The 25,352-nt window shown below is 38.4% G+C and overlaps 1 protein-coding gene across 1 annotated transcript in view; it reads right to left on the bottom strand.

Moving 5' to 3' along the window:
* Positions 1-14,079, bottom strand: part of PPFIBP2 (PPFIA binding protein 2) — an 82,188-nt gene extending 68,109 nt beyond the window's left edge. Inside the window, exons 1-2 of the mRNA XM_030450977.1 lie at positions 13,918-14,079; positions 2,569-2,666 (exon numbers count right to left, since the gene is read on the bottom strand). Coding sequence (XP_030306837.1) covers positions 2,569-2,635 — 67 coding nt within the window. The 5' untranslated portion in view covers positions 2,636-2,666; positions 13,918-14,079. The remainder of the gene's footprint in view (positions 1-2,568; positions 2,667-13,917) is intronic.
* Between the last annotated feature and the right edge of the window lie 11,273 nt (positions 14,080-25,352).

Below are 25,352 nucleotides of genomic sequence, written 5' to 3'. Positions count from 1 at the left end.
GACTGTTTTCTCATTAACCACAGAGTCCTGTTTTTGCATGTGTATATATACCTACCTACTCAAGCTCCAAAAATTAACCAATACCTGTTACACATTTCTGGACTTTTCACTTCTTTACAATAGTGATTGATTCTTCTTTTATGCCTAAAGAGGCCAAGATAAGAGCACAGCATTTCTAGTAACCACCCAGGCCTCATCTTAAAGAAACTTCTTTTTCATCAGCATTTTAAGTTTCCAACAGTCATGAAGCCTTTGTCTTTGAATCCAGTACTGCCTAGAGATACCCACAGAATCTGGATACAGTGAACTGAAATAGCCCAAGCCCTGAACAGTTGTTTTTTTGCTGTTTCCAGTCTAGTCTAAGAGCAGCTACATTTGCACAAATGATTTATCCATTATTTACTTATTATGATATATATAAATCTGCAGTTACAAGACTCTTGAGTCCAGGTTTGTTTCACAACTGTCCCACAGTCCTGTTTCTGCAGTTTCCTACCTTATCTGTTCTCTCTCCAAACAAGAGAAGAGAACATTCCTGTCTTCCAGTCCCTGTCCAAATTGCATTCAGAAGCTTACTGGATTGAATTAGAGAAAATCTAACTCAAATAATTACTACGTTCCTCAACTTGAGATGAATTGGGATAAGAACCATATCCAAGTATAGGCTCCAGCAGATAGATCTGGTCCTTCAGTCATAGCAGAATATTCAAGAAATAGTTCTGGAACACACAGAACATTAGCTATAGAAGAATGACCAAAACAGGCTTAACAGAACCAGTCATAAGATGTCTCTCATTTCTAGTAATGAAAAAAAGTAAAGAAATAAGGCAAACAACCTTCCCACCCAGATGAGATTTAACATTATGTTATAATTAAAAATAAGTAATAAAGCAATATAATTTTTATTGGTATAGGTAGGTATAATTCTAAAATCATATAGAAGTATTCAGTTAATACTGATGAGATTTGACAGATGCATTTATCTGGGAAATGTCTTGATTCCTTTCCCATTAGACATCCTTACATAAGCTTGTTCTCTGTACTAGACTATCAGTGGACATTAGACTAAAAAGATACATAATGTGAAGTCATAAAGTCAACTCTTTTGAAAGGGCTGTCAATTTGCTCATGCACTGTGGAAAGAAATCCTACATACCATTAGCATGCCTGCATCTTTTTGTTTTAGGCATGAACACCACTATAGAACAGTGGTGAATGGGATGTGCAAACTGCTAAATCACAGAGAATATTTGTTCCATCATTTGCTTTGCCTCTCTGTATCACTGTCCCACCACCACTGCAATTAAGTGATGGAGATAAAAGTGATCTTGATTGGAAGCCTAGAACAATTTAATTATTTTCCTTATTTGTCAACATGAATCCCTAAAGTGTTATGGGCACAAAATCTGAAAATGGAGTGGGAAAAGGAAAAGAATATTAAAACAACAACAAAAAATTGAACATGGGTTCTGATCTCAATTATATCTCTATCATGAAACTAGAAGAAATATGTTATTTTCTTAGGCAGTCATATCAGTTATTCCACATATTAAACACTATTTTTCCATACCATGGAAAAAATACCCAACACGAAACTAAAAATCGTGGATAATGACTTCCTGTCTAATCACTGCTAGTCTGATAGTTATACCTAAAGCTCCATATTAATTAGTCTCTGAATAGAAAGCTTTACTAGAACAGTAGGAAGAAAAGCAGAAATAAGCACAACTGCAGCAACAAGAAACTGATGTCATCTTCATCATTAGAGGGAGATAAAAAAAAAGAAGGCACAGCATGGGTGTCGTTATTTAAATTTACAAAGCTTTAGTGAATGCCATTGTGCACAGTGAGATCATAGCCCTACCCAGATCCTTTTTTCAGGAGCTCATACTGAATGGTGTGTGAGCACAAACACCAAGGCTACTGAGCCCTAACCACAGAAATCAACTTCTCTTCTTGGAGACAGTAATGTTGAGAAAAAAAAAATTGTCTTACCAAAAGACAGCAAATTTTGTCTTGCATCATATGTCTTACTAGCAGACAGCTGTGTAAAAAGAAATCTATAGTTCTACTCGTGGATAGAAATGTCAACAAAAAGATAGGCATTCTAACTCATTAGGCCATGAAGATAATTAACAGCTAATCTATTTAAACATATATATATGTAATAAATAAAACTATTATGTAGTGTGTGTGTATTATGTGTGTATATAAAATACAGATATATACTATTTAGCTAACTGAAAGCCTTGGTGAAAATTGTTTTTAAAGACATACTGCAATGAAGACCTAACAGACACAATACAGAATTTACGACATGCCATATAGCACTTAAGCTGTTAATTTCTCTTACTTCAATATTCATGTGTCTGAAGTGAAATTGTGCAGTTTCCTCCTTTATTTTAGTTTCAATTTTCTTCACCTAACTGTTGAACCTGAGAAATCAGTGTGTCACAGAGAACTTGATGAATTGAGAAGAATAATAAACCCAGTAAAATTGCAAAAGGAAAAAAGACCAACATGGTTAAGCCTCAGAATAGCATGGTATAAAATAAAGCATTCCTATACCTGCAATGATGTCATCCATCTGCTCCAAAGCTGCTTCCAGCATATGACTAGCGTCAGAAGCCATCATCTACGATTTCTTCAGAGCTTTACTCTTTCTACTGCAAAGACAGATGAAATCATGTGTATTACACTAAACCAGACAAATAGGTCACTGTTACATTACAAATTGAGCCTCACAAGCAAAAGACCATGCTAGCAATAATACAGCTTAGTAACATGAAAACCAACAAAATTATTCCTATTCTTGATAGATGTCTTGGGATTTCTGAAGTTTTCATTCATCCTTGGCTCATATTTTATTTTACTAGAACAATGAAATGCAGATGGAAACAAAACCAAGCAATCTTAATCACTGGAAGCTTGAGATTCATTCCCCTACCCCTCATTCTTAACAATGGTTTCTTAGATTCAAAGTTCAGAACATTTCAGCCTTTTGCTCCATGGAGTAAAAAGAGGAGTGACTGGGTTTCAATGAAGGAGTGAACACATGGTGAAAAACATGTTTACCCTACAAACAGAACTCTGTAGGAGCTCAGCTTTTTGATTGCTGCCCTAAGACTAAAGACAATTCTGAAATTATTTTTTCTCCTCTTCTCTGTACCCTGAATCAATCTTTCTATTGCTTATTTCATGACACTGAAAATACAGTTCCTGTTCCAATAACCAAAATATCCCAAGTATGAGTTTTCAGGAGTTACTGCTGCCACTTTAAAACAGGAATAAAGACATTCATGCTACCATCTGACATTAAGGATAGCAAATGCAATGTTCCAAAATTAGTCTCTACTTCTCAGTTGGTGCTGCTGGACTCTTAGTCAAGTAGCAGTCACTATTGTCAGGAGATGGCATTTCAAAGGGAAAAGGAATTTACACCATCCACTTCATTACCACTGAGAAAATTCTCTCTGAAATAAGGTCCTTTTGCACATCACTTCATTGTTGAAGTATGAAACCGAGAGCCCACACAGTGACAAGCAGGGACAGTACGTGTGCATAATTTTTGCTGTGCTCTTAACACACATCTCAAAGTCCTGACAAAGCCTTTAAAGAGTCATGGAATTTTGATTGCTTTTCCATGAAGGATGCAATGCAGTCTTTGGATATTCAGTCAATACATCAAGTTTTTAAATCTGTGATTTGAAACAGTTCAATCTTTGACAGCTTCCTAAGCACAACAAAAGGCACCTTTCTGACAATGGTTAGAGAAAACCTTCAAATGATGCATGTTGTAGATAAGCATATAATCAATGGTCATATTTTCGGGGGGGCTGATTATTCACATGCCACTGAAATTTCACTGATCTATATTTATTATGCCATTACCTATGGTAAGAACTGAATTATTTTGAGTTTTAAAAAATATTACAATAACCTCTAATGGGAACTCACATAGATTGAAGTATTTTTCTATTGTGTTCATCCAGTGACAGTTCAGACACTGGGTATCACAACCAATTCCATGACTAGTAGCTAAACTACCCACATTTATTCTCTTAGCTTGAGCCTGCCTAAACTCTAGGATGTAGAATCAGCAGCCAAGCTAAGTCCAAATTACTGCATCATAAGACATGTTGAATTTCAGTATTAAGCCCAGCACCATGGAAAATTTTTACTAACAAATAGAAATTTGCTTCTCTTACAAACTAAGAACCCCAAGACATAGGTTTTTCTCCATTCTGCTGCTGGAATATACACAAAGAAAGCAAATTTATTAACCTCTATGTCATCAGTAAGGTGTGTGTCCCATGTTCATTCCAGTCAATATACACAACACCACTATCTAGAGGGACAGTTGCAGAAATGAGTCAGAAACTACTGTGTTCTAATTTGAGCTCTGCCATTTCTAGCTTGTTGTATTGGGTAAACCATTATATAACATAAGATCAAATTGATCTGAAGCACATTATGAGAATGCCTTATCAGAAAATGGAAGAGAAATCTTAGTGCTACCCAAGGCACAGAGTAATATAAACAAATGGTTTGTAATTTCAGTCAAAATAATTATTTAAGTATGAACAATGCTAAATGTAACTGAATTTCACCAAAATGCCTCTGACCCAATTTAATTATAGTGGGAATAACACAAATTATGTTCAGAATTACCTGTAAAGTCATTCAGTCAGCTGATACAGACTTTAAATTTCAGAATTACACATGTAACTTCACAGAGACTGTAATTCTGTTGCTTCGATTTGTTGGGTTTGGTAGTTTTCCATCTTCTGTTGCCACATTTGCCTGCCAATAGCTTAGTAGACAGACTACATACTTTACAGACACCCAAATCTCAACTGCAATGAGCCTCCTTCCTTGCAATGTTTCCCTTAGTTGAAAACAACCATGATGTCAGCAATAGTCACCTGAGTGAAAGGAAATCCACCCAGAGGCAGCAGCTGCCAAAGAGGCACCAAGGCTGCCTTGCTCCTTTGGTGGATGTGGCCACCAGTCACTCCCCCAGAAATCTATGGCCACAAGCTGTTTGGTACAATCAGGGCAATAGACTGGCTCAAAATTAAAAGGGAGAAAAAGAGTGAAAAATACTAAAAATAGTGTAGAGTTTCTATTGCTATATTGCACTGCATGATCTTGTTTGTGCTGTAAGCCACAGCTCCATGTGCTGCAAGCTGCTAGGACAATTCCTGTTGTTCTTAACAGGAAGTGAGGAACTGCTATTTAATCTAAACAGCAAATACAGTATTTAACCATCTGTAGTGAAAAATGTACAGAAAATGCTAATACAGTACATTACAAACTTGAAATTTTACCTATAGAAAATCCTTCAGCTGGGACCTTGGCACAAAAATATTTGCTGAAAAATACCACCAGAACTAAGTGTTCTGTCTCCTCCCAGTCTCCATGATCTCCTTGCCTGTTTTCTCACCTGTATTCACAGTGCATTTTGCTGCTTAACTGCATTAAACTTGAGTAAAACCTGCTGATCAAGCAACGATTTACTAATAAAAGCTATGCTCTTTGCTTCATAGTGATAATGTTATATTACTTGCTTGACCTCTTTTTCTAGACAGACCTGTTGCTTGTGCTGCAGGCAAGTCTTACTTTCCCAGACACTCCCTTCTTACATTTTGACTGTTCTGAGCAATATTATGAAAATAGCTTCCTAGGTCTTATATGCTTTGAGTTACCATTTATGATCTAGTTCTGTATAAATATCTGTGATTGTGGATTCTTTTTTAATTATTATTAAATCACAAGAGACTTGCATCAATCCCAAGGCATGCCAAGTGCCTCAAACAGGGTCCATCTATTTTCTGTTATTTTAATTGCAACTCTTTTTACAGTTTTCATTCCTGAATGACATCAGCAGATGCAGAACACCATGACTTATCTACCTAAATAAAAATATACATCTTTTGAAAAATAAACATAAGTTTTTTCAGCTTTGGTAAGGACTGAACAAAATCTCTCTCTAACATTACAGTACAAACTTTAGTATTAGCAAATTCAAACCATCAGGATTTACTATATCAATATATATATCACCAAAAAACAAGAAACAATCTACTCACCTTTTAAGGACCCTTAGAAGAATTTACTTTTTTGCCTGATCTGTAAAAATTGCTCACTATTAATAGCCAAAGTTTTACTGTTAAGCAGACGCAAGTCTAAATTATTATTATCCTTCTAAGCCACACACTCACACTCATTTAGAGCCCAGCCCACAGATAAAGGTACTGCAATTCTGTTTGTTAAAATTACCTGTGTAATAAGATCTTCCAGGAAGTGCAGACAGAGCAAACTGGTCTGAAAGCCCTAAATTCATTTTGCTCATCTGGCTTTACCCTATAAATCCCAAAGTGAGATTTGCATTTCAAATAAAATGAAAAACCTCTGGTCAAACTACTGTGCTTAGAGCCCATATCCCTTGCAAATTTTTTTAATCTAATTTCTGTATGTAAAGCTACTGTGTCCAAAAAGAACACATAATATTTAACAGGCATATTCACCTTGAGCAAGATGTTCTCCAGAATTATCAAAAGCCTTAATTAAATTTAATCTTTCATGGCTGCCTTCAACTAGCAGCTGTCCAGAGATAAAAATGAATATTTGGGCAACTCCTGAGTCAGATGCTTTTCCAACGTTGCTCCTAATAATGAGGTTGCCAACTTTATCAGTTATGGAGAGGGGTGTGGTTTCTGACAAGAACTCTTGAAATACAGACCTTGCATTGGTATCAGTGCTTTGGGTGGCCTACAAATTCCTCTTACATTTAGAAGACAAAACTAATAATTACCATAATTTTTTTTCTGGGATGAATAAATACATGTTTGTAAAGATTCTTGCTTAAATACATGCTTAAAGATTCAAATTCAAGTAACACATTGCTTTGTACTTTATGGTATAATGAAATGTCAAGTAGCTTGAGTAAGCTTCAGAAATACTCCATGCTTATTTCAGCTGCAAGGAGACTCCTGAGCTGGAATGAACAAATGTGCACCAATGCCACCCCAGCCATTTCCCACTGAGCATCTCCCACAGCCCCATGCTGTACTGTATCCAGTCACCCCAGAGGAACACAACTGCCCATTCATCTCCCCAGTCTGGCTCAGGAGTTCTCATGACACCATCAGATACAAAAGTTATAAATGTGTCTTTGCATCCTGGCCCTTTAGAACCAGACATACCTCTCCAATTAAGTTTATCCTTAGTCGTAAATAACCATCCACGAAGAATTTCTAATAATCACTAGAATGACTACCTAAGAAACACTACTTAGGCAGCATCCTCCAGGAGTATTGAGCCAGAAATCCTAATCATCTGACTATAGCTTGAATTTAATTTATTTGTTAATATAGACACTATTTGCTCTAGTGCCCCTTCATGTGCTTCATTGAAATGGGCAGAAGAGTAAATAGAACCCTTCCTTGACTGATTTCTCTTTACATAATAAATAAAAACAAGACCGTAGAGGGTTTTTTAAGAAGAATTAACACGGGAATCTTAAAAATAATTATTTTCAACTAGAATGTGTAAAGGGTCCACATTAATGTGGAAGGGGAAGATTCAGAGACATCCACATTACACAAAGTTGAACAAAAGCCCTATACTGAAATGCTTCAAGTAGACAGCAGAAATGGTAAGGGCTCTAGTCAGTCTTTTTTTTTTGCTGAGTCCTTGTATGAAGGGATGTCCTTAGGTGAAGCACAGTACTAATACAATACCTCCATGGTGACAGTGAGCTGACTGAGCTCATTACCTAAATAAGGTGAAGTAACCTGGCAGGCAGCTGAGTGTTACCATGGCAGTGTAAAAATCATCACGTTTGTGTGCTGTTGCTAAAAGTTGGAGTGACAAGCAGTAAGAACTATGCTGCTTTTAAATGCATTATACTAAATAATACGATTTAAAATATGAAGGGAACTGAATGTGGTTATATTTACTGTATTATGAAGTAAAACCATTAAGTTTGCTAATAAGATTCTTGATTTCAATTCTGGGAGAAGAAAAGGGAAAGGAAAAAAGAAAGCACCTTTCGAAATATCCTCCATTATTTGACTGATACTTGATGATGCTTTAGGAACACAGATCGCCTCGTACTAACTCCTCCACAGGACTCATGGATATTAAGTTACAGTTGCTATTGGTACCATAACCGAATTTCCTGACTCATGTTTGTACAAAGTCTCATCCTTACAAATAAAAGCTGACGTGGTCAGAATGGCATGTGCAAAGCCAGGTTTCTTCAGCTCCTCTCTACAGCAGTTCTATCAACTGTAGAAAGCCCTTCATTCCTCCAGTGTTGTTTTAAACATTGTTCATGAAACTTAAAAATGCACTTCATAATTTAAATTGGTTTAGATACTTTTTCTTTGTTTTACAGTGTAAAGGGAAATGTTGTAGACTCTGACTTTCCAAATCTTAAAACCAAAATTGCATTATTTGTTCTTGTATTAAGTGAAAAAAAACCAAACCCAACCTAATTATTTTAGTTCAGTTGTGATCTAATCAAGTTCCGGTTTCAAACCAGTTAAAATGGGTTCCTATCTATTTAAAATACTGGATTTATCTCACCAAGATCTTTGCTTGAGAATTTTTTTTCTCTGGAGTGAAACATCAAAATACTTCTGTTTAGGAGCTGACTGAATTACATGCAGTAATCACAGAAACACATTCATAAATCTTACTGCAATGTCATTAGAATAAAATGTTCTGATTAGGCTTCATTAGAGCAGATGCTACCATCTGCACTCTATTGTAGCAGAATAAAAATGTGATTCACGATATTCAAGAGAGATTTGGCAAATATTTTCCTCTGTGAAACTAAGACTTCTACATAAAGGTTGGGCTGAAAATAGTATAAACTGGAAACAAATTTACTTCTTTGTATGAGAATTACAGACAGAAACAAGAAGGCATCTCTAGCTAAGTCACCTGTGAACATGGAGACCAACCAGACTTGTTTTCAGAAGAGGATAAAGTAAAAAAGCAGTTCCCATACTGGCAGTGCTTGAAGTGCATATTAGAATTCAGCAGCTTTGATTTATCTTTACTAATTACTTGAACTGGCCTACAATCTGTTGATCTTCAAGAGTATGAAGACACAGCCAACAAGTGAATCATTCTCTATGAATATTCATAAACGTTCCAGTGGTGCTCTAATCAAAACAAGAGTTGCAGTCAGCATTTGATAAGCAGCACTTGTAATAGAGCCACTCTTTGGACCTTTTTCTTCCATCCAGCGTCTCTGGACTTTGAGTGTTAGTATTTCACCCTTCCAGACAAACTCAAGAAGAAGAATTAGGCCTGCTGACTTGTTTTCTCCAAATACACGTCTGCTTAAGGAAACCATCATCAAACACCATATCCTTGCATGATACACAGCAGGCTTCTCATACAATCAGCAGTTCATGCTCTGTCATTGTAACCTTTTGAAAGTCAGATCATTTACTATTTTAGGCATTTTGATTGCAATACTACCTGGTCACGATTAGGTTTCTTATATTTTCTCCTCTCTAAACCACAAAGTGCTCTGTTTTTCCCAGTATTCAATTCTCAACTTTTATCTTCAATTAACTCAGGTTTTACCCGGAAGATTTAGCTGAACAGATGATCATTTTTACGTAGTCATAAAATAAATATAAGAATATATTTTGTATATGAGATACATATTGCTGAGAAAAACCCTAGTGGCTCCCCTCCTCATTTAGTTTGCTGATCATCTTAGCAGAGAAGTAATGTCCTGTCCTATACATGTGAAGATACCAAATTTTCCTCCTTGATCAGTATGAAAATATGGAGCTCCTTCCCCTGAGTAGCTATAGGTTACAGGTCTTTCAGAAATACTAGTAAGCTACACAATATTCTTAATAAACTTGCTTTACAAGTTATCAAATTGGAGTATAAAATCCAGGTCATGCTTACAGTTCTTTAAGCCACTACATTGTAACTTGGCAAATGCACAGTATAAACATAAAATTCACAAATTGACCTAGCCTGGCAACAGAGCCATTAGGATTAATTTTTTATGTTTTTCAGAAAGGAATTATCTTTGTAATTTTACTTCTTTGATCTCTGCATCAGTGAATTGCCAAATAAGAGCAAAGTGCTATTGGTTTTATAGCTAATTAAACACATGAAGATGCAGGGAAACAGAAGAGGTAACTGCAATGTTAAAAGGTCACGAGAGACTTGAAATAAAACCAGTGTGCTAAGACAGAGGCAGAGGCATCTAGCTACAAAAAAATACCTTTATTTTGTTTAATGTGCATCTATTTAAAATAAGAAGAGCTACAAAATTCTGGAAAGGGGTGGCAGGAAGAAATGTAAGATGCCACAGTTAAAGATGTTGTCACCTCAGATTGTCCAAAGATGGGTGTATCAGTTTCTTCATCTATTCAAAGTGGCAGGTGAGTTGAAAGCACAGAATAGAAAAGAGCAAACTGGCAAAAAAATTAAGAGGATTTAAAATAGTTCACAGCTTAAACTTAAGGGATTAAGTTACTGAAGTGAAATGATTTCATACACATCTACTGAACTCTGGTAACTGATGAAGCGTGCCTCAAGGGCAGTCATTGCTGGCTAAACTTCAGTAGTTTATGAGAATTTCAAGACTATAAGCTAAAAAGTTGCATTCACTGGACTCTAAGGATGAGATGGCAAAGTGAGATGCTAAACATCTCCAAAGATTTACATGATGCAACTTCACTGCAGAAAAGTGAGTTCCTGAAGGTTATGATCTACTGCCCTGAACAAAGTCATCTGCTGTTGCATTACTGTATCTACACTACTGGGCATTTCTGGAAAATGCAGAAAAGCTTTGCTTGGTACAGTACATTGAATAATAATACATTTGCATCTACACAGATGTTTACTGTGATATTGTCACAAAACATTTCCTTATACTTGATTTCTCTACTTCAATAAACACTACATCCTCAGAATCACACTATGGACAAGAAGATGGTTTCATCCTGTTCCTGAAAATATCTTCTGAGGGGGAAAGGGGAAGGTGCATTTTTGGCTAGCTAGCAGGGCTCCCTGGACATTCTGAATTACCTGTATGAGCACTGTCCTTTGCTAATCTCACCTGATTAAGGCTCTCATTTGTCTGAGCTGAAAGGCTCAAACAAATCCCTAGCTGTGGGGAAAGTGAACTAAGTACCTGGTCTGTCTCCGAGTAGTCTAATTAGAGTGAAAATGGTGTCTAGGGATAGGTGCTTTATAGATTTTTGTGAGAGTTCATTTGTTTGTTTGTTTTGAAGAGAGAGAGACTGGGAAGAGGCAAAAAGGAAACAAGTTAATTAAATGAGGGCTAGAAGCAGAGCTGCACTTGGGGAAAAAAAAGCTGGGTTCTTTTGTATTTTCATGTCTTGCACTGGTAGCACATTCTCTCTCTGCCTTTTCCCCTTGTTTGCTGACCCAATCAAAGTGTTTGTGGAAGGTGATTCTTAAGGTCTTCACTTACTCTTTTCCACCTGTTCCCATCTTCCATTTAAACACACTCCACCCCAGTAAATCCCGTTATGCTGCCTTAGAGCCTGCACAGTCTCGAGCAACAGAGACCAAGTGCAACAGAAGCACAACAGGGGAAACAGGGAGAATTGATTCAAGAACCCAGAAAGCACTTATCAAAGCTATGGCTACACCAATGTGTAGGCACACACACATGTTTATACACATGCACAGCCCAATCTCTTTTCCACACTGCTGGTATCATGTTAACAAAGATAAAGTGAGATCACATACAGTAAGAGTGAGGGGAGGATAGTGTTTATTATCTCACCTTGCACTCCCCACTTCCTTCCTGTCCTCCTTGCTTATAGCATAGTCCTCATATGAATGAGGTTGATGGAGTGAAATGAAGAGGATAGCAGCAATGCCCTCTGCCACTCTTCCTCGAATTCCCTAACTTCCTGGGACAGGAGATGAAAGCAGCAAGAGATCATGGAATCAGGGAACTATGCTCCCAGTCCCATTCCTACCATGCTTCAGCCACAGAGATGAATCAGTTTCTGCCCCCTCCTTTTAATTTGGTACTTTTCATAGGGCAGAGTTACAGATGAATGACAGATAAACTGCTCTACAGTTTGCCAAGACACTTGATTATTTCCTGGCTTAGGTAAATAAAGCATTTAGACTTTCAAAAGTGATGCTAACTTTAGTTCAAAGCATTTACAGGCATATCATGTGTGCCTACAACAGATTTAAACATCTACAGTCAGTGGAAATACTAGTCTTAAGCTACCCCTCAGCTTAAATCTTATTACTAGGATCTTGAAATTATTTTATATATTACAAATTGTATTGGTTTTGCACATATTATTTTTCCTCATATTCTGATGCCAAGCTATACTTGTCCTGAAGACAAACCTACTGTTCTTTTGAGTTCTCCCTCTCCTCTAACTTATACTGGGTTTCCTTTAGGTTCAAGAGGCCCTTATCTCCAATAGGAACTATCAACAAATAGAGGGTAAAACTGTGTAATTTAAAAACAATCTGTGTTCGATTAAGCTTGTCCAAATTTGTCCTTTCACTCTTCTGGCATGGTGAGTTCTACTCCAAGCATTTCTCCATTAGGAAGACACAAAAAAGAATACATATTTGTTGGTTTTAGCTAAATTCATACAGCAGACCAAGTCAAAGTCAGGAACATGAGCAAAGTAAGTCAAGGAAAATGGAAAGCTGAAATTCGTCTTTCTTTTCTCTCCCATCTCCTCCTTCCACATTTCCATACAAGCTTCAGAATGGTGCCCTTCATGAACCTTTTCACATATTCCTGTTTAAAAAATATACAAAAAATTTCTTCACACTGTTTCCCCCACCCCCGCCATCAAACCTCCGTAATTAAAATCTTAATCTGTAGAAGACCTCTATGACTATGGAAATACAATGTGTTGTACATGCAAATATTCAAAAGTACATATTGCACTTAATTTATACACAGTCAGATCTGGTATTACTGACCTACCAAATACTCATTTTATTTTTCTCCAAGCAAAAGTGAACAAATGATCATACACGAAGGAGTGTAATTCTTTATCTTTCTTTTAAATGTTAAGAGAGAGGTATTTTTATCATAGCAGCACGATAACATGAGTGCTGAATGATGAAACTGGGGATCACTTGACATCTCCTCATACTCTTACCTCTCTTATCTCTGTACTGGTATAACAGCCCCTAATAGCCACTTTCATCTTCTGATGTCAGTTATTAATTGAAATAAGTAAAACACTTCCATCTGTGCTTTTCAAAACATCCTTTTAAGTCTCTTACTTCCCCCACATACCTCTTTTCTGAATTAATTTTCAACTGCAGACGAGGGGGGTTGAGGGGCACACCCCACTTGCACCTCAGCGAACTTGGCTGCAGCTGAATGTCCTTACTGACAGCAGAGTTTCTGAATCGACTTCTCTAGGTCAATAAACCGGTTTATTTACCGAACTTCTAGCTGAACTCAACTTTCAAAGCTTTGCTCACTGGGAGAATAAATATTTAACTTACAGGAGCCGCGTCTATTTAAATGTCTTCTCCACAGTATGGAGTCCTCAACTCCCACAGCGAGAGCAAAGCGTTTAAAACGAAGAAACAGCGTTTGCAGGCAGGGTTAGCCAAGGATTCCCCTTTATAACACAGCCGAGGCGCCCCAGAACCCTCCGGTCCCCCTTGGGTGCCCGCTGAGCTCTTGCCCGACGGTGCCCCCGGACTGCACCGCCGCGGCGCTTCGGGACGTCTCAGCCCAGCGCTCCCCCACCTCAGCGCCGAGCCCGCGGGACACCCCAAAAGCCCCAAATGCGGTGCAAAGCCTCCTCCCCGCTGAGGCAAATCCCTACCGCCGAGCACCCTCCCACGCAGCCCACCCCCGGCTTGCACCGCCCGCCTGCGGGGGCCACCCACCTGCGCTGAGGCGATGAGGCGGCGGCTCCCTCTGGGCTCCCTCAGCGTCCTCCCCTCCAGGTGCAACACACGGCGGCTGGCTCGCGGCTCGCGCCCCCCGCTCGCCTCAGGCGCCTGAGGGACGCGGTGCGCTCGGCCCCCGCTCCATTGGCTGCGGAGCCGGGACCGGCGGCGGCTCTTACCCCCACGTGACAGCGAGCGGCGGGGCTCCTGCCCGCCCCCCCCGGCGCCGTCAGGTGCGGAGTGTCCGTTAGCTCGACCCGGCAGCACGGCCAGGATCCGGATCCGCTCCGGGGCCGCTTCGGGACACTCGCGTTAGGGCTGGACAGCGCGAAAGAGCTGCCCGCGGGGCCCAGGCGGGGGGCACGCTCCTTTTCCTCACAGCTCCTTTTCCTCACGCTCCGTTCCCTCACAACCCCGCCAAGGCCCGCACGGCAGAGCCTCAGTGCAGGTGTGTGCACCTATGGGCGCATAAGATTGCCTGGCGCCCACCACAAACCCCCTGTGCCCGTGTGAAATTAAGTCTGTGCCAAGGCTCCTGTGTCTGTGACAGGACAAACATCAGACACAAATCCTGTTTGGAAAAGTTCCTGTTGGGCTCCTGACTGGTGCCTCACGACCTCCCCCGTCTCACAGTACCTCCCAGCAGCTACATCTGCCCGGCTGGAGCTGAGGAGGATTTGGCTGTAAGCACTTCTTAGTTTTTTTAATTCTGTAAAATAATAGCATACACCATTTCTATTGGTATATTCTATGTCATATCTCTGTTGACTTGTGTTTTAAAAACATCTAATGCTCTATTTGTGATTGCAACAATCTCTAGTATAATAAGTCTCTAAGGCAGAAAGCAGAAAAGAAAGACACTTAAAAGGTATTGGGTTTTCTTCCCTCTATAAAAGAAAAATGAAAAGTGTTGCAAGTTTTTGGTTATTGGGAGTTTAGTGGTCATTTTGAGTGCCCTGCTGTTCCAAAATCTGATAAGGGATTCTGTTTTGTTTTTACCCAAACAGGTCATCCCAGACGTGTGATTCGGACACAGCTCTTTCACAGCATGCCTGAGCTGAGTCCTTGTTGTAATGTCAGTTTTCTAGGGAGTTGGCTAAACAACAGCAAACATTTAGCAGAAAGTGAGATAAAGAGTTTCAAGTACTTGGAACACCGACATTTATAATTATATAATTAACATGCAATTTTCACCGTTTGTGAAGGGGTTGTATTTCTATCAACAGTTTACTGTCTTCACTCTTCGATGATGTTGACTTCCATCTAAATAGGTTAAGCATGTTTAACATGCACGTTGCTTTAATATAACTCTATTACTTTATTACTTGCAATAATTGTCCTCAATTTTAAACTTTCCTTTTCCCTAATGTAAGCTTGTACTGCATTTGAAACATTGTAACATTTTGTTCCCTGTTACCAACTGATGCACTCTCTGACCTTGCAAAGAGTTGTATCTGATTTCTGTTTCTTTTAAGCTTATGCATGAGACCAAGACCATGAATCACATACCAGATTTTCCAGACAAAAAATTGGATCTCACTTAGAGAGCAAACATGCCTAAGGTGGGAGAGGGAGAAAATGGGATGTGAAAGAGAACGCCTTTGAAACATCTCTGAACATGCTAAAGAATAATTAAAACTGGCAAGAATCTACAGGCTGTGTAGTAATTTGGCGTGCTTTTGAATTTTTCTTGTCTTTCCTCTCAGCTTTGACATAGTCATTTTAAATAGGTCACATAGAGGAGTGGTCATAATCATAATCATATCACATTTGCATCTTTCATAATACTGATACCAAAGAGAATTACTGTAGCACTGCTTGTTGCAGTATCATTAATCCATCTGGGAAAAGGTCAGCAGAATTTAGAATGGGCTGGGCAAAGCTGGGAGTTCTTTTCAACACAAGGCTGGTTTCCCCTCCAATTCCCCATTGGAATTAGGGCTAGATCATTAGCCTCACTAGTGATCTAGGACATGTCTGTGTGACTTTCGACATGATGGAAGCAGCATCCAGGGCCTCATTTATTCCTTTATGACTATATTAGGGCTGTTACCTCCTTTCTTGTTTATACCTGACCTGGGATGGCCAGGTCTCTGCTGGTACATGCTGTACTCCAGTGTTTTTTTGGGAAAAGCAGTGTCAGCTAGTAGTGCATGGGAAGGCGAGCATGGCCTTGCCCAATGCTGTGAAGTGAAAGGACCTGGGAAAGGCAGGCTGCACAATTACTGCCACTCCCTTGGGAAGCACAGGGAGAAGCAGAGGGAGGCTGAGCAGCACAAGCTAAACCTGGAGCACAAACTACTGTCCTGCTACTGCTGCAGGATTCATACGTAATCATCTTACTGTTCTGTTTCTGTATTATTTGATAATATTATTGTACCACCAGAAAGCAGGGAGAACCCTAACTTTGGGCTAACTTTAGCTTGTTGATCCTGTCTGTCCTGTTTAATATAATTTTAACTGAAGTGAATGAATTCTCTATCTTTCTCCATGTAGCAGGTTTCAGAAGCACTCCCTCAGCTGTCCTGGCCTCTTGGCTAATTACCATTCCAGAAGTCAGCCCTTCAATAAGAGTGGTTTGTTTCTTTTCTGCAGTAGTGCAGACACACTACTGTCACAAAGCTGGTATTGTGTCAAGTCTTTGACTCTCGTGTAACAATGAAGCTTATTCAGGGAGAGCAGAACCATCCCTTTGAAAAAAGACCCATGAAAAAAACAAGTTAGGAACCCCAAAAGAGAACACTGCTGGACGCTGCTTTACCAACCATCTTAATTTCTTCCATCTTGAAAATCGGGGGAAAGTTGTCTGTAAGATCCCAGATTTTGCTCTCTAATTGTTTATCTCATCTAGAGTTAATGATCAGGGTATATTTTTTATTTTGTAGAAAATACTGAGCAGAGCTGTCTGGGTTTCTGTTCCTCAATGTCACAGTCACACCATGGGTCATGCTGGCAATTCTTAGAGGTCCTGTATTTGAGTTCAGGCCATGTTCCTGATCCTACAAGTATGCCTGAATGGTGCTTGGGCTCATGCATGTCAGTGGTTCTTTCATAGTGCACTGCTTGGTCTGTTACTGGATTGTGCAGAAAAATGGCAAAATGGTTCATTCATAGCCCAAAGACCAAAACAGACACTTAAATGGCAGTGCTTCCTAAATAGAAGATCACAAGCATAATTTAGGAAAAAACAGTGATGTTTTGATATCTGTTTGCAGTATTTTCCAAACTGCTATTTTACTGGCTGAAAAGTTCTTATAAAGCTTTAATTCTACTGCTTATAAAGGAGAGTACATTAGCTGCAAATAAGATAGTCTAAATTCAGTCCCAAACATTCTGATTTTTAAATTATCAACTTATTTAAGATTTTTCACAAGTGGTACCTACGGCCTTATGTCCTTTTTTATCAAACACTTTATTCCAAGAAGTCTACAGGAAAGGTTAGCCACAGTGTTATTTTAAAGTGCTCATATTAATAGGCTCTACAGGCTACCTGTAGAGTAAACACCAGCACTAAAACAATGAGTGATCATGGTGATGCAGGAATGTGAAAGTTGCAAGTACTGTGTAATCGCTTGATTGTGAAAAAATGTTCAATTTTAATACTAGGAGATTTCCTTTCATGCAAATTTGTCTAAATCAGCTGCAGATAGGAAGTAATGAACTGGAGGATCCTTCCCCATTTCCTCCATACAGCTAATCCATCATGTCCAATTAGAAAGTGTAGCCTGTCTTATATTTAAGAGAGATTTGTAGCCAGCCATGTCTGGGGTGGTGGACAACCTTTTGAAACATTTTATTCTTACCATATGTGGCATGCTCTTTTCTAATGGATGAGACATGGTTTTCCTTCCCTCATTATTTGGTGGAGTTAATGTGAAATATTCATGAAGAGAATAAGCATACGTCTCTACATAAAATTACTCTTGAAATTTTCTTGGACTACTGCAGGACAGCTACAGCTACTTCATACTAAAACAGAACTTACTATTTTTTTCCCACTTACCATTTAGAACATAACTGTTCTGTAGTAGTACTCACAAATCTTTTCAGATATGTCTTACTAGGACAGATGAAATACACTTTTAAAAATAATTCTTTAATATATAGAGAGTACTATACTTGTTTCTTTCTAGTCTTCTGTTTAAATTCCAGAAGTTTTTATGGACATAAATATGTTCATTTTATGCACTTTTGTTCAGCTTTTTAAAAGACATTTAAATGAGCCATTGATCTGGCCACTTGCATGTAACTATATGGATTTATATCTGAGACAGCTGTAACAGTCTAAATTGAGCTAGGACATAGCTCCATCTAATGTTCATTTTCTAAATCAAGCACGAGTGATCTTGAGAGTTTTGGGAATGTATGCTTGTGGCTTCCAGGTAAATACTACCTCAATATGTTGAGGCATTTTCTAATTTTGGGGGTTGGCAAGCTTGTCCTAGCCTGGTAGAGGGCAGGTGCAGTCTTTTCAGGCATACACGGTTTAAAACATCCACACCTGTATTTGCTCTAACCTTCCTGCAAAGGCCTTCTTATTGCAGATTAGAAAACAGAGCTTATACTATAGCTCACTACATGCTTATTTATAAAAAACACAGTGCTGTATAAACTGTTATTCCATCTCCTGTACTGAGGCAATTTTGGATCATGAGATTTGTTTCAGTCAAACTGAACTCATCATGTTTGAGGATCTGGCATTTGTCTAAATTTGTTGCATTAAGAAATGGTGGCAAAAATATGCTAGAAAGTATGGTGAAGTACATTAAGACATTATTAAGCTGTTTCTTGGCTCAAAATATATCCATTGTTATCTAATCTTTTGGTGAGAGCTCCTAGCCAGTGTTTAGATTTGATTCAAGTAAAATGTATTTTTTTTTTCTGTAAGATCTTTCTTATTTAAAAAATATGCACAAATCCTGTGCCTTCAAACACGAGAGACCATAACAGCAAAAAAAATTCCAAATTTGTCCTACCTGCAAGTGTTGAGCCAGGACACAAGGGTCTCTGTCCCCTCTGTTTCCCAGACTATGCTCTCAGTTGCTCATCTTTGATTGTTACGGTTGTTTTCTTATTCTCATAATCATAAATACAGATGTAACAAGACAGATGCCTTTGCCTTTCTTTTAGAGGCAGACCTTAGGCAGTGCCAGTCGATGTTGTTTGGTATTATGACTCAGTGTGATATAACAAAGTACTCTTTGCTTAGCTGCAGAAATGAGCCGTGGTGTGTGACTCGTTGCAATTCTCAAGCAGCAGAGATTATTTTAAGCCACTTTCATCTAACCTCTACATGAGCAAGAACAGGCAAGGTCAGTTGCTGTGACTCAGCTGATATGCAGTAATTTGGTCACATGCCTGAGCTGTTGATGTAGTTACTGATCAGCTTTCTTCTGTCATTTTCTGAATTTTACTAAAATGTGACTTAATGGAGGATGAATGATACCTTCTGTGGAGATTAAAGAAGAGTGGGCAACATATTGGTTAAATATAACTGAGTCTTTGCTGATACACATCTTGAAATTATCTTAAGGGTCACCCTGCAAGCAGTCACTAAGATCTACTGCAAAAAATCCCACGATACAACTGCCAACACCAAGCCAATAACAGAAAAGAATAGCAAGTCCTTACATCTAACAAATGCCTTGGATACAGTGGCTGATAGCCTATGTGTGTACCATAGCATGCATAGCTTGGAAATTATGAGTAATTGACCACAAATGACAAATTCAACAGGAGCTCCTAGATTTACAGATTCTTTGGGGGTGTGGAGCCTGCTTTTACACAATACAGGTTTCCTGTCAAAGAGCCCTTCTTGACTCTTTCTGTAGTCTGACTTCTAGCCATTTCCTTGTTGACTGTTCCCTTTGTTCCCCTCTCTGCTTTCAGAGATGAACTTGGGTGGTTTTCTGAAACTTGATCTAACACTTAAGACCTGTTTTCAGTATTTCGTCACTCTTAGGTTTTTTTCTTTGGGCTAATGTGTCTCCTATCCCCACCCTGGCTTTGAGCTGTAAACTCTAGATGACTGCCCACATACTGGTCCCCATACACTCATTAGATTTTAGAAGTAACCAGAAAAAAAGTGCTGATCTGCTTTTACTTTTCAAACTAAAATGTAACCTCTGTGAATAAGAACACTTGCAGTATAGAAGTTAATTTGATGTTGTGAGTAATATCAGTCAAATATAATAACAACGAATGTTAATATAATTTTTTCACCAAAAAGCTTGCATTAGCTGGAAGGACAGCAAATAGCATGTTCCTTGCCTTATAGCTCCAGTAGAGGGGGTCACTAAAATCATAGCTAGTAAAATAAATTGCAGCTTAATTGTGCCACCTAGATTTCAGTGCTATGCCAGCTCTGATAAATCTATGGAGGTTTATGTTGCAGGAATAGCTTCATGGTTGTTGGCAGAGAGAACACAAATGTTTTAATAAAAAATTAGATTTCTTCTACTCTTCAAGAAAAAAGGAGGTGCTTTGTTTCAGCTTCAGAAATAAGCTCAGGATATATGGTTTTATGGTTCTGAAATCACCTAGAAAACTATGAAGGCATGTATGAAATTTTTTATATTTTATTTTTAAATTTGCATGCCCTTTTTTCTTCCCTGTTTATGTATGTGCACTTGTACATGTTAAAACACAAACAAGTATATGACCATTGCCAACAGATTTTAAATTAAAAAACATACATCCTTTATTTTTTAGTAAACCAAAACATTCTTTTCAGTACAAACTTCATAAGATCTATTTAAAGTATGTATCATGTAAGTTGTATTAAGAAGTTGGGGAATGACTGATATTTGAAATTTAGTAAGAAATTATTTGCTGACAAGGCCCCTAGGAATGTAGTTGTATCCAATGTGCAACAAGGATGGGAATGTATTATTTCTTCTTATGATACTAATGCCATGAAAAGATGTGCCTCCGTGTCAGTTACTTCTGAAGCAGCTTGAACTCCTTTGTAGGCTTGGCAATATCTCTTTTTCTGTGAGTGTGTAGTTAGCCTCTGAGCCTCTATAATCCCAGTTCCAGAATCCTAGGGACTGCATGTTATGTTTTGTTTTCTTTTTTAAAGTCAGTTTCTGTCTGGCATTTCAGTTGGTAAAATGAGAGTAGTGCCCAAATGAGTGAGGCTCTTTGTGGCAATTTTTGGTTTCTGTGGTACCTACAAATGATGTTACAGTTAGAAGAATGTGTGTAAATTGTTAAATTCACTTCACAGAAACTTCTTTCTCCATCACATTCATGGTGGAGAAATCTTATCTATCATGAGATAAGACCTCAGTCATGGAGACTTCAAGTTCAAAGCAATTCCTTGCCTTGCCTAAGATTAGTCTCTGATGTGTTGCAGATCTCTAACTCATTCTTATCAGTGCTTCATGTTCCATTTCCTCCTCAGTTCTTTGACTTGCCTCCAGCCCCCCTGTGCTTCTTGTAGGGAATATCACAGAACGTTTTCGTTGTCCCACCAGACCCATGACACATAAACCACACTGTGTTATTCCTGGGCCTATGACTCCAATAGACTCTTGGTGTGCTCTGTAATGGCAGCCTGACATTTTTCTTTCTAAACTTTGGAAACATCAGAGACCCCCAGTCTCCTTCACCCCTCTTCCTTGGCTTTTACTGAGCAATGGATGATTTCCTAGTGTCTTGCCCTGTTATTAAATGCTGAAAAAGCTGGGAAGCCCACACTCCTTTTGCTTAGATCTAAACCTCATGCATTGGAATGGCCTGCCCAGGGCAGTGGTGGAGTTTCCATCCCTGGAGGCATTTAAGAGGCATTTGGACCTGGTCATTAAGTTGATTATGGTTTTAGTCAAAGGCTGGTCTGGATGATCTTGGATGTCTCTTCCAACGTAAACATCAAATCTTACTCCTGAAGTCCAAACTGGCTTAAAACAGAGTTGGTAATCTTTTTCATCTTTAGCTAACTTCTAAATGGAAAGCATTAATAAGTAGATGAAAATAAACTTCAGAGTCATAGTCTTGTTTTCAGCTTCCTCCATTACTGACTTTTATCAACACATGCATTAGGACAACTGCTAGTTTGCTTGATGCATCAGTGATACATTAGTGCATGTGTGCCTTGTAGTTTTACATCTCATGATTGTTAATCAAATGTATTACAGGCAAAACAAGTGGAAATAAGATAACTATCTGAAATAATGGGACTTTGTGACTGCAAGTTATTTTTAGTTATGGCTGCCTGGTTTGGTAGGTTTTGGCACTGATGAATCATAATGATGGCTTATATTCATAATATGTAGTCTATTGTTGTCTCCTTGTGTATTTTCTAAATTTGTTCAGACTTGGGTCTACAGGAGTTTCTTGTCACTAAGTGATCAAGTTGTCCAAAGCTGAGATCTGTAAGGTTAGAAAAGATTTTTTTGTCATCGTGGGAAATCACCACTTAACTGCAGTGCTGCCTTATGTTTTTTTTAAACCACTTTCAGTTCTTTATCTTAGAGAGTGATTCATATTTCTGTAAAAAAATCAAACATGAAATCCAATTGATGTCCCTGTGTGGTGTTCAGCCACGACAGTCTGGGAGTGATAGCAGTAAGGGATGTAATCAATACACTGAGACAAAAAGGACTTCGCTGAATTTTGAGTTTCAGAAGCCTCCACTAGGAGGCTCTCAAGTCCTTAGAAATAAAGGTAAAGTTCCCTGAAACATTCCATTTCCAGACTGAATTACATAGAACATACAGAAGGAATCATGTTCAGATGGTCCAAATAGAGATGATAGAGATAAGCGAACGGAAAGCCATCAGCAAGCCAGGTGCTAGTAGGCTTTAGCAATCTGCTGCAGTGACAAGCTCTAGGGGTCTGCACCTTCCAAAGCTGTGAGTCAGCACTTCCTGGGATCAGCAAGAGCTCAGGATATCCAGTGCCTGGAGGAAAAGCTAATCATCTCATGAGTACTGGCTGTGAAAATGAATAACAAAGGCAAACCTAATTAAATGATAAAATCATAGAATGGTTTGTGTTTGAAGAGACCTTTAAGGGTCATGTAGTGCCCCCACCCTGCAGTAAGCATTGACATCTTCAACTGGATCAGGTTGCTCAAAGCCTCATCCAACCTGACCTCCAATGTTTCCAGGGACAGAGCATCTACCATCTCTGTGGGCAACCTGTGCCAGTGTCTCACCACCCTCATTATAAAAAACTTCTTCCTTATATGTTGTCTGATTTTACCTTCTTTTTATTTAAAGCCATCACCCATTTCATTACAGACTGTACTTAAAAGTCTGTCCCCATCTTTCTCATAAGCCCCTTTTAAGAATTGGAATAATTTACAGAACTTCTGGGCATAGATCATGAAAGGGTCTGATGTAAAAATTAAGCATGTGTAATTATTTTGAATGGTCTATTTGTTTGTTGTAAAACTCAACGCTCTGTTGATCATAGACAATTCCCTGTACCTTGAAGATTGATTTTGTATAACTGTGAAACTAAACAAACTTTGACTCATACAATCTTATATAAACTAATATTACGATTTTTGCTGCTTTTGGCTTGGTTTACACTGCAAAATCTACTCATGAATATTCTTACTAAATTTTGTTTTGCTCGAATGTTCATGTTCATTAAACCTATTCACAGCAGTACAGTAGTTAAAATAATATTGTTTCAAATTCAGAGTATTTACAGGGAATGATTATTACAATTGCCCAGCTCAATTGACCATACCAATTTTGGGGTTTTTTGGTAGTATTTATTTTTTGAAACTGGAATTTTAGGTGTAAAGCATGACTTCTGTTTATTAAATATCATATTAAATCTTGCCAAGTTGAAAACCTTAAAAGATAGTTTTAAATGCCTAGAATGTTACATGATGGATTTTTTTTTTTTTTTTTTTTAGAAAAGTTTACTGATCATGAATAATGAATGCTTCTGTAATTCATGGGCAGTATAAAGGGTTTGTAACAGGGTGATGTGCCCTGAGATTACAGCAGTGAATTCAGGAGTGTTCTGTTATATTTTTTAAAACTACAACTCTGACCCTGCATTAAATTTCCAAGTGATTGCTGATGACATGCTCAGAGATTATGGTGATAGCTCTGGTACCAGAAAGTTGAGGTGAATAGGATGGAGTTGTGCTAGCAAGTGTCTGCTTAAATCTACCCCAAACCTAAAAGATAGGAAAATATCTATGAACTGAGGGAACTGGGACAAAAAAGGCCCTGAAGGGGCTGTGCAGAAGTTGATGAGGATGGTTGAAATTTGTTGTGCTATTTTTTTCACATTGCCAATAAAAATGAGTCTTATAAAGGAAGAGAGGACAAGCACACATTCGAGTCACATTTAAAAATAAGGTATGATTTTAAGTAAATGTAAAAAACAAACAAACAAACAAACATAAACAACCAGAAGAAGGTTAACGATGAAAATATCTGTTACCATCATCTTTCTTGCTATTAGTATCTGCTTGCAATCTGCTGAACCCTGGTCTCAAGGTAAGATTAGTGAGGCCTGCTGTGTTCTCAGATACCTACTCAGGAGTCTTCAGTGTTTTACTTCTAGAAAAGCTGGTTAGATTTATACTGTTCAAGCATGCTTCTCTGGATGAATTAAAATTAAGAACTCTATTCAGGAGCTGAGCCAAAGGGATACTCTGACTTTAAATGGAGATCCACAGGTATAGATTTCTGATATCTCTTATCTCTGATTTCTGATAGTCTCCTTCTAATAAGGTGCAAAAATTAAATTTCACCACCTCAGTCTTTTCAATTTAAATTTCTATTTCTGCCAACTTGTTTATGATCTCAAAATTATCCCTGATGCATGCATGAGTCCAAGCAAAATAAACTTTTAATAATTATGGTTCAAAGCAAAGGGATCTGAGCTAATAAGAAGAGAATAAGTAGATAAGTGGAGAGCATGATTTTTTCATGTACATTAATCTGAGCATTAGTTCAGAGAAATCTCCTGACAGAGAAGCAGCAGGTCAGGAGAGGGTGTAACAGGTGGAGACAGATACACCCTGCAGAGCAGTCAGCTGCTTTTTCAAAGCCTCATCATGTCAAAGACACTTTTTTGTTTTTAATGTAGGCTTCATATTATGCTGCACCCAATCTCTGAAAGTGATAGAAAATAAGACATAGGCAAAACTCTCCAGATTAGAAATGGTATCTTCCAGCCAGCAGAGAGTGAACTCTAAGCAGAACACATATGCATGAAATGGATTTTGTGGCCTTTATTCTCTCTCTCTAAGGGTGGAGTTATCATATTTGGAAGTCAGTGTATTAGATGAGGTGGCCCTGGTACCAGATCGTGATGAAGAATAAAGAACATGCACTATGCTGACTGAAAAGTACATAAATATGTTGTAATGAATAATAGATAACCATTTCTTTAATTCTTCTTCAGAAGTCAGCCTGTTGTTTAGCAGTGCTATCATTGTTATATTGAATCCATTC

This window comes from Calypte anna, chromosome 5, assembly GCF_003957555.1.
Source record: "Calypte anna isolate BGI_N300 chromosome 5, bCalAnn1_v1.p, whole genome shotgun sequence".
Taxonomy (NCBI): Eukaryota; Metazoa; Chordata; class Aves; order Apodiformes; family Trochilidae; genus Calypte; species Calypte anna.
Note: the sequence above shows the minus strand (reverse complement) of the source record. Positions and strands in the feature narration are given on the sequence as shown.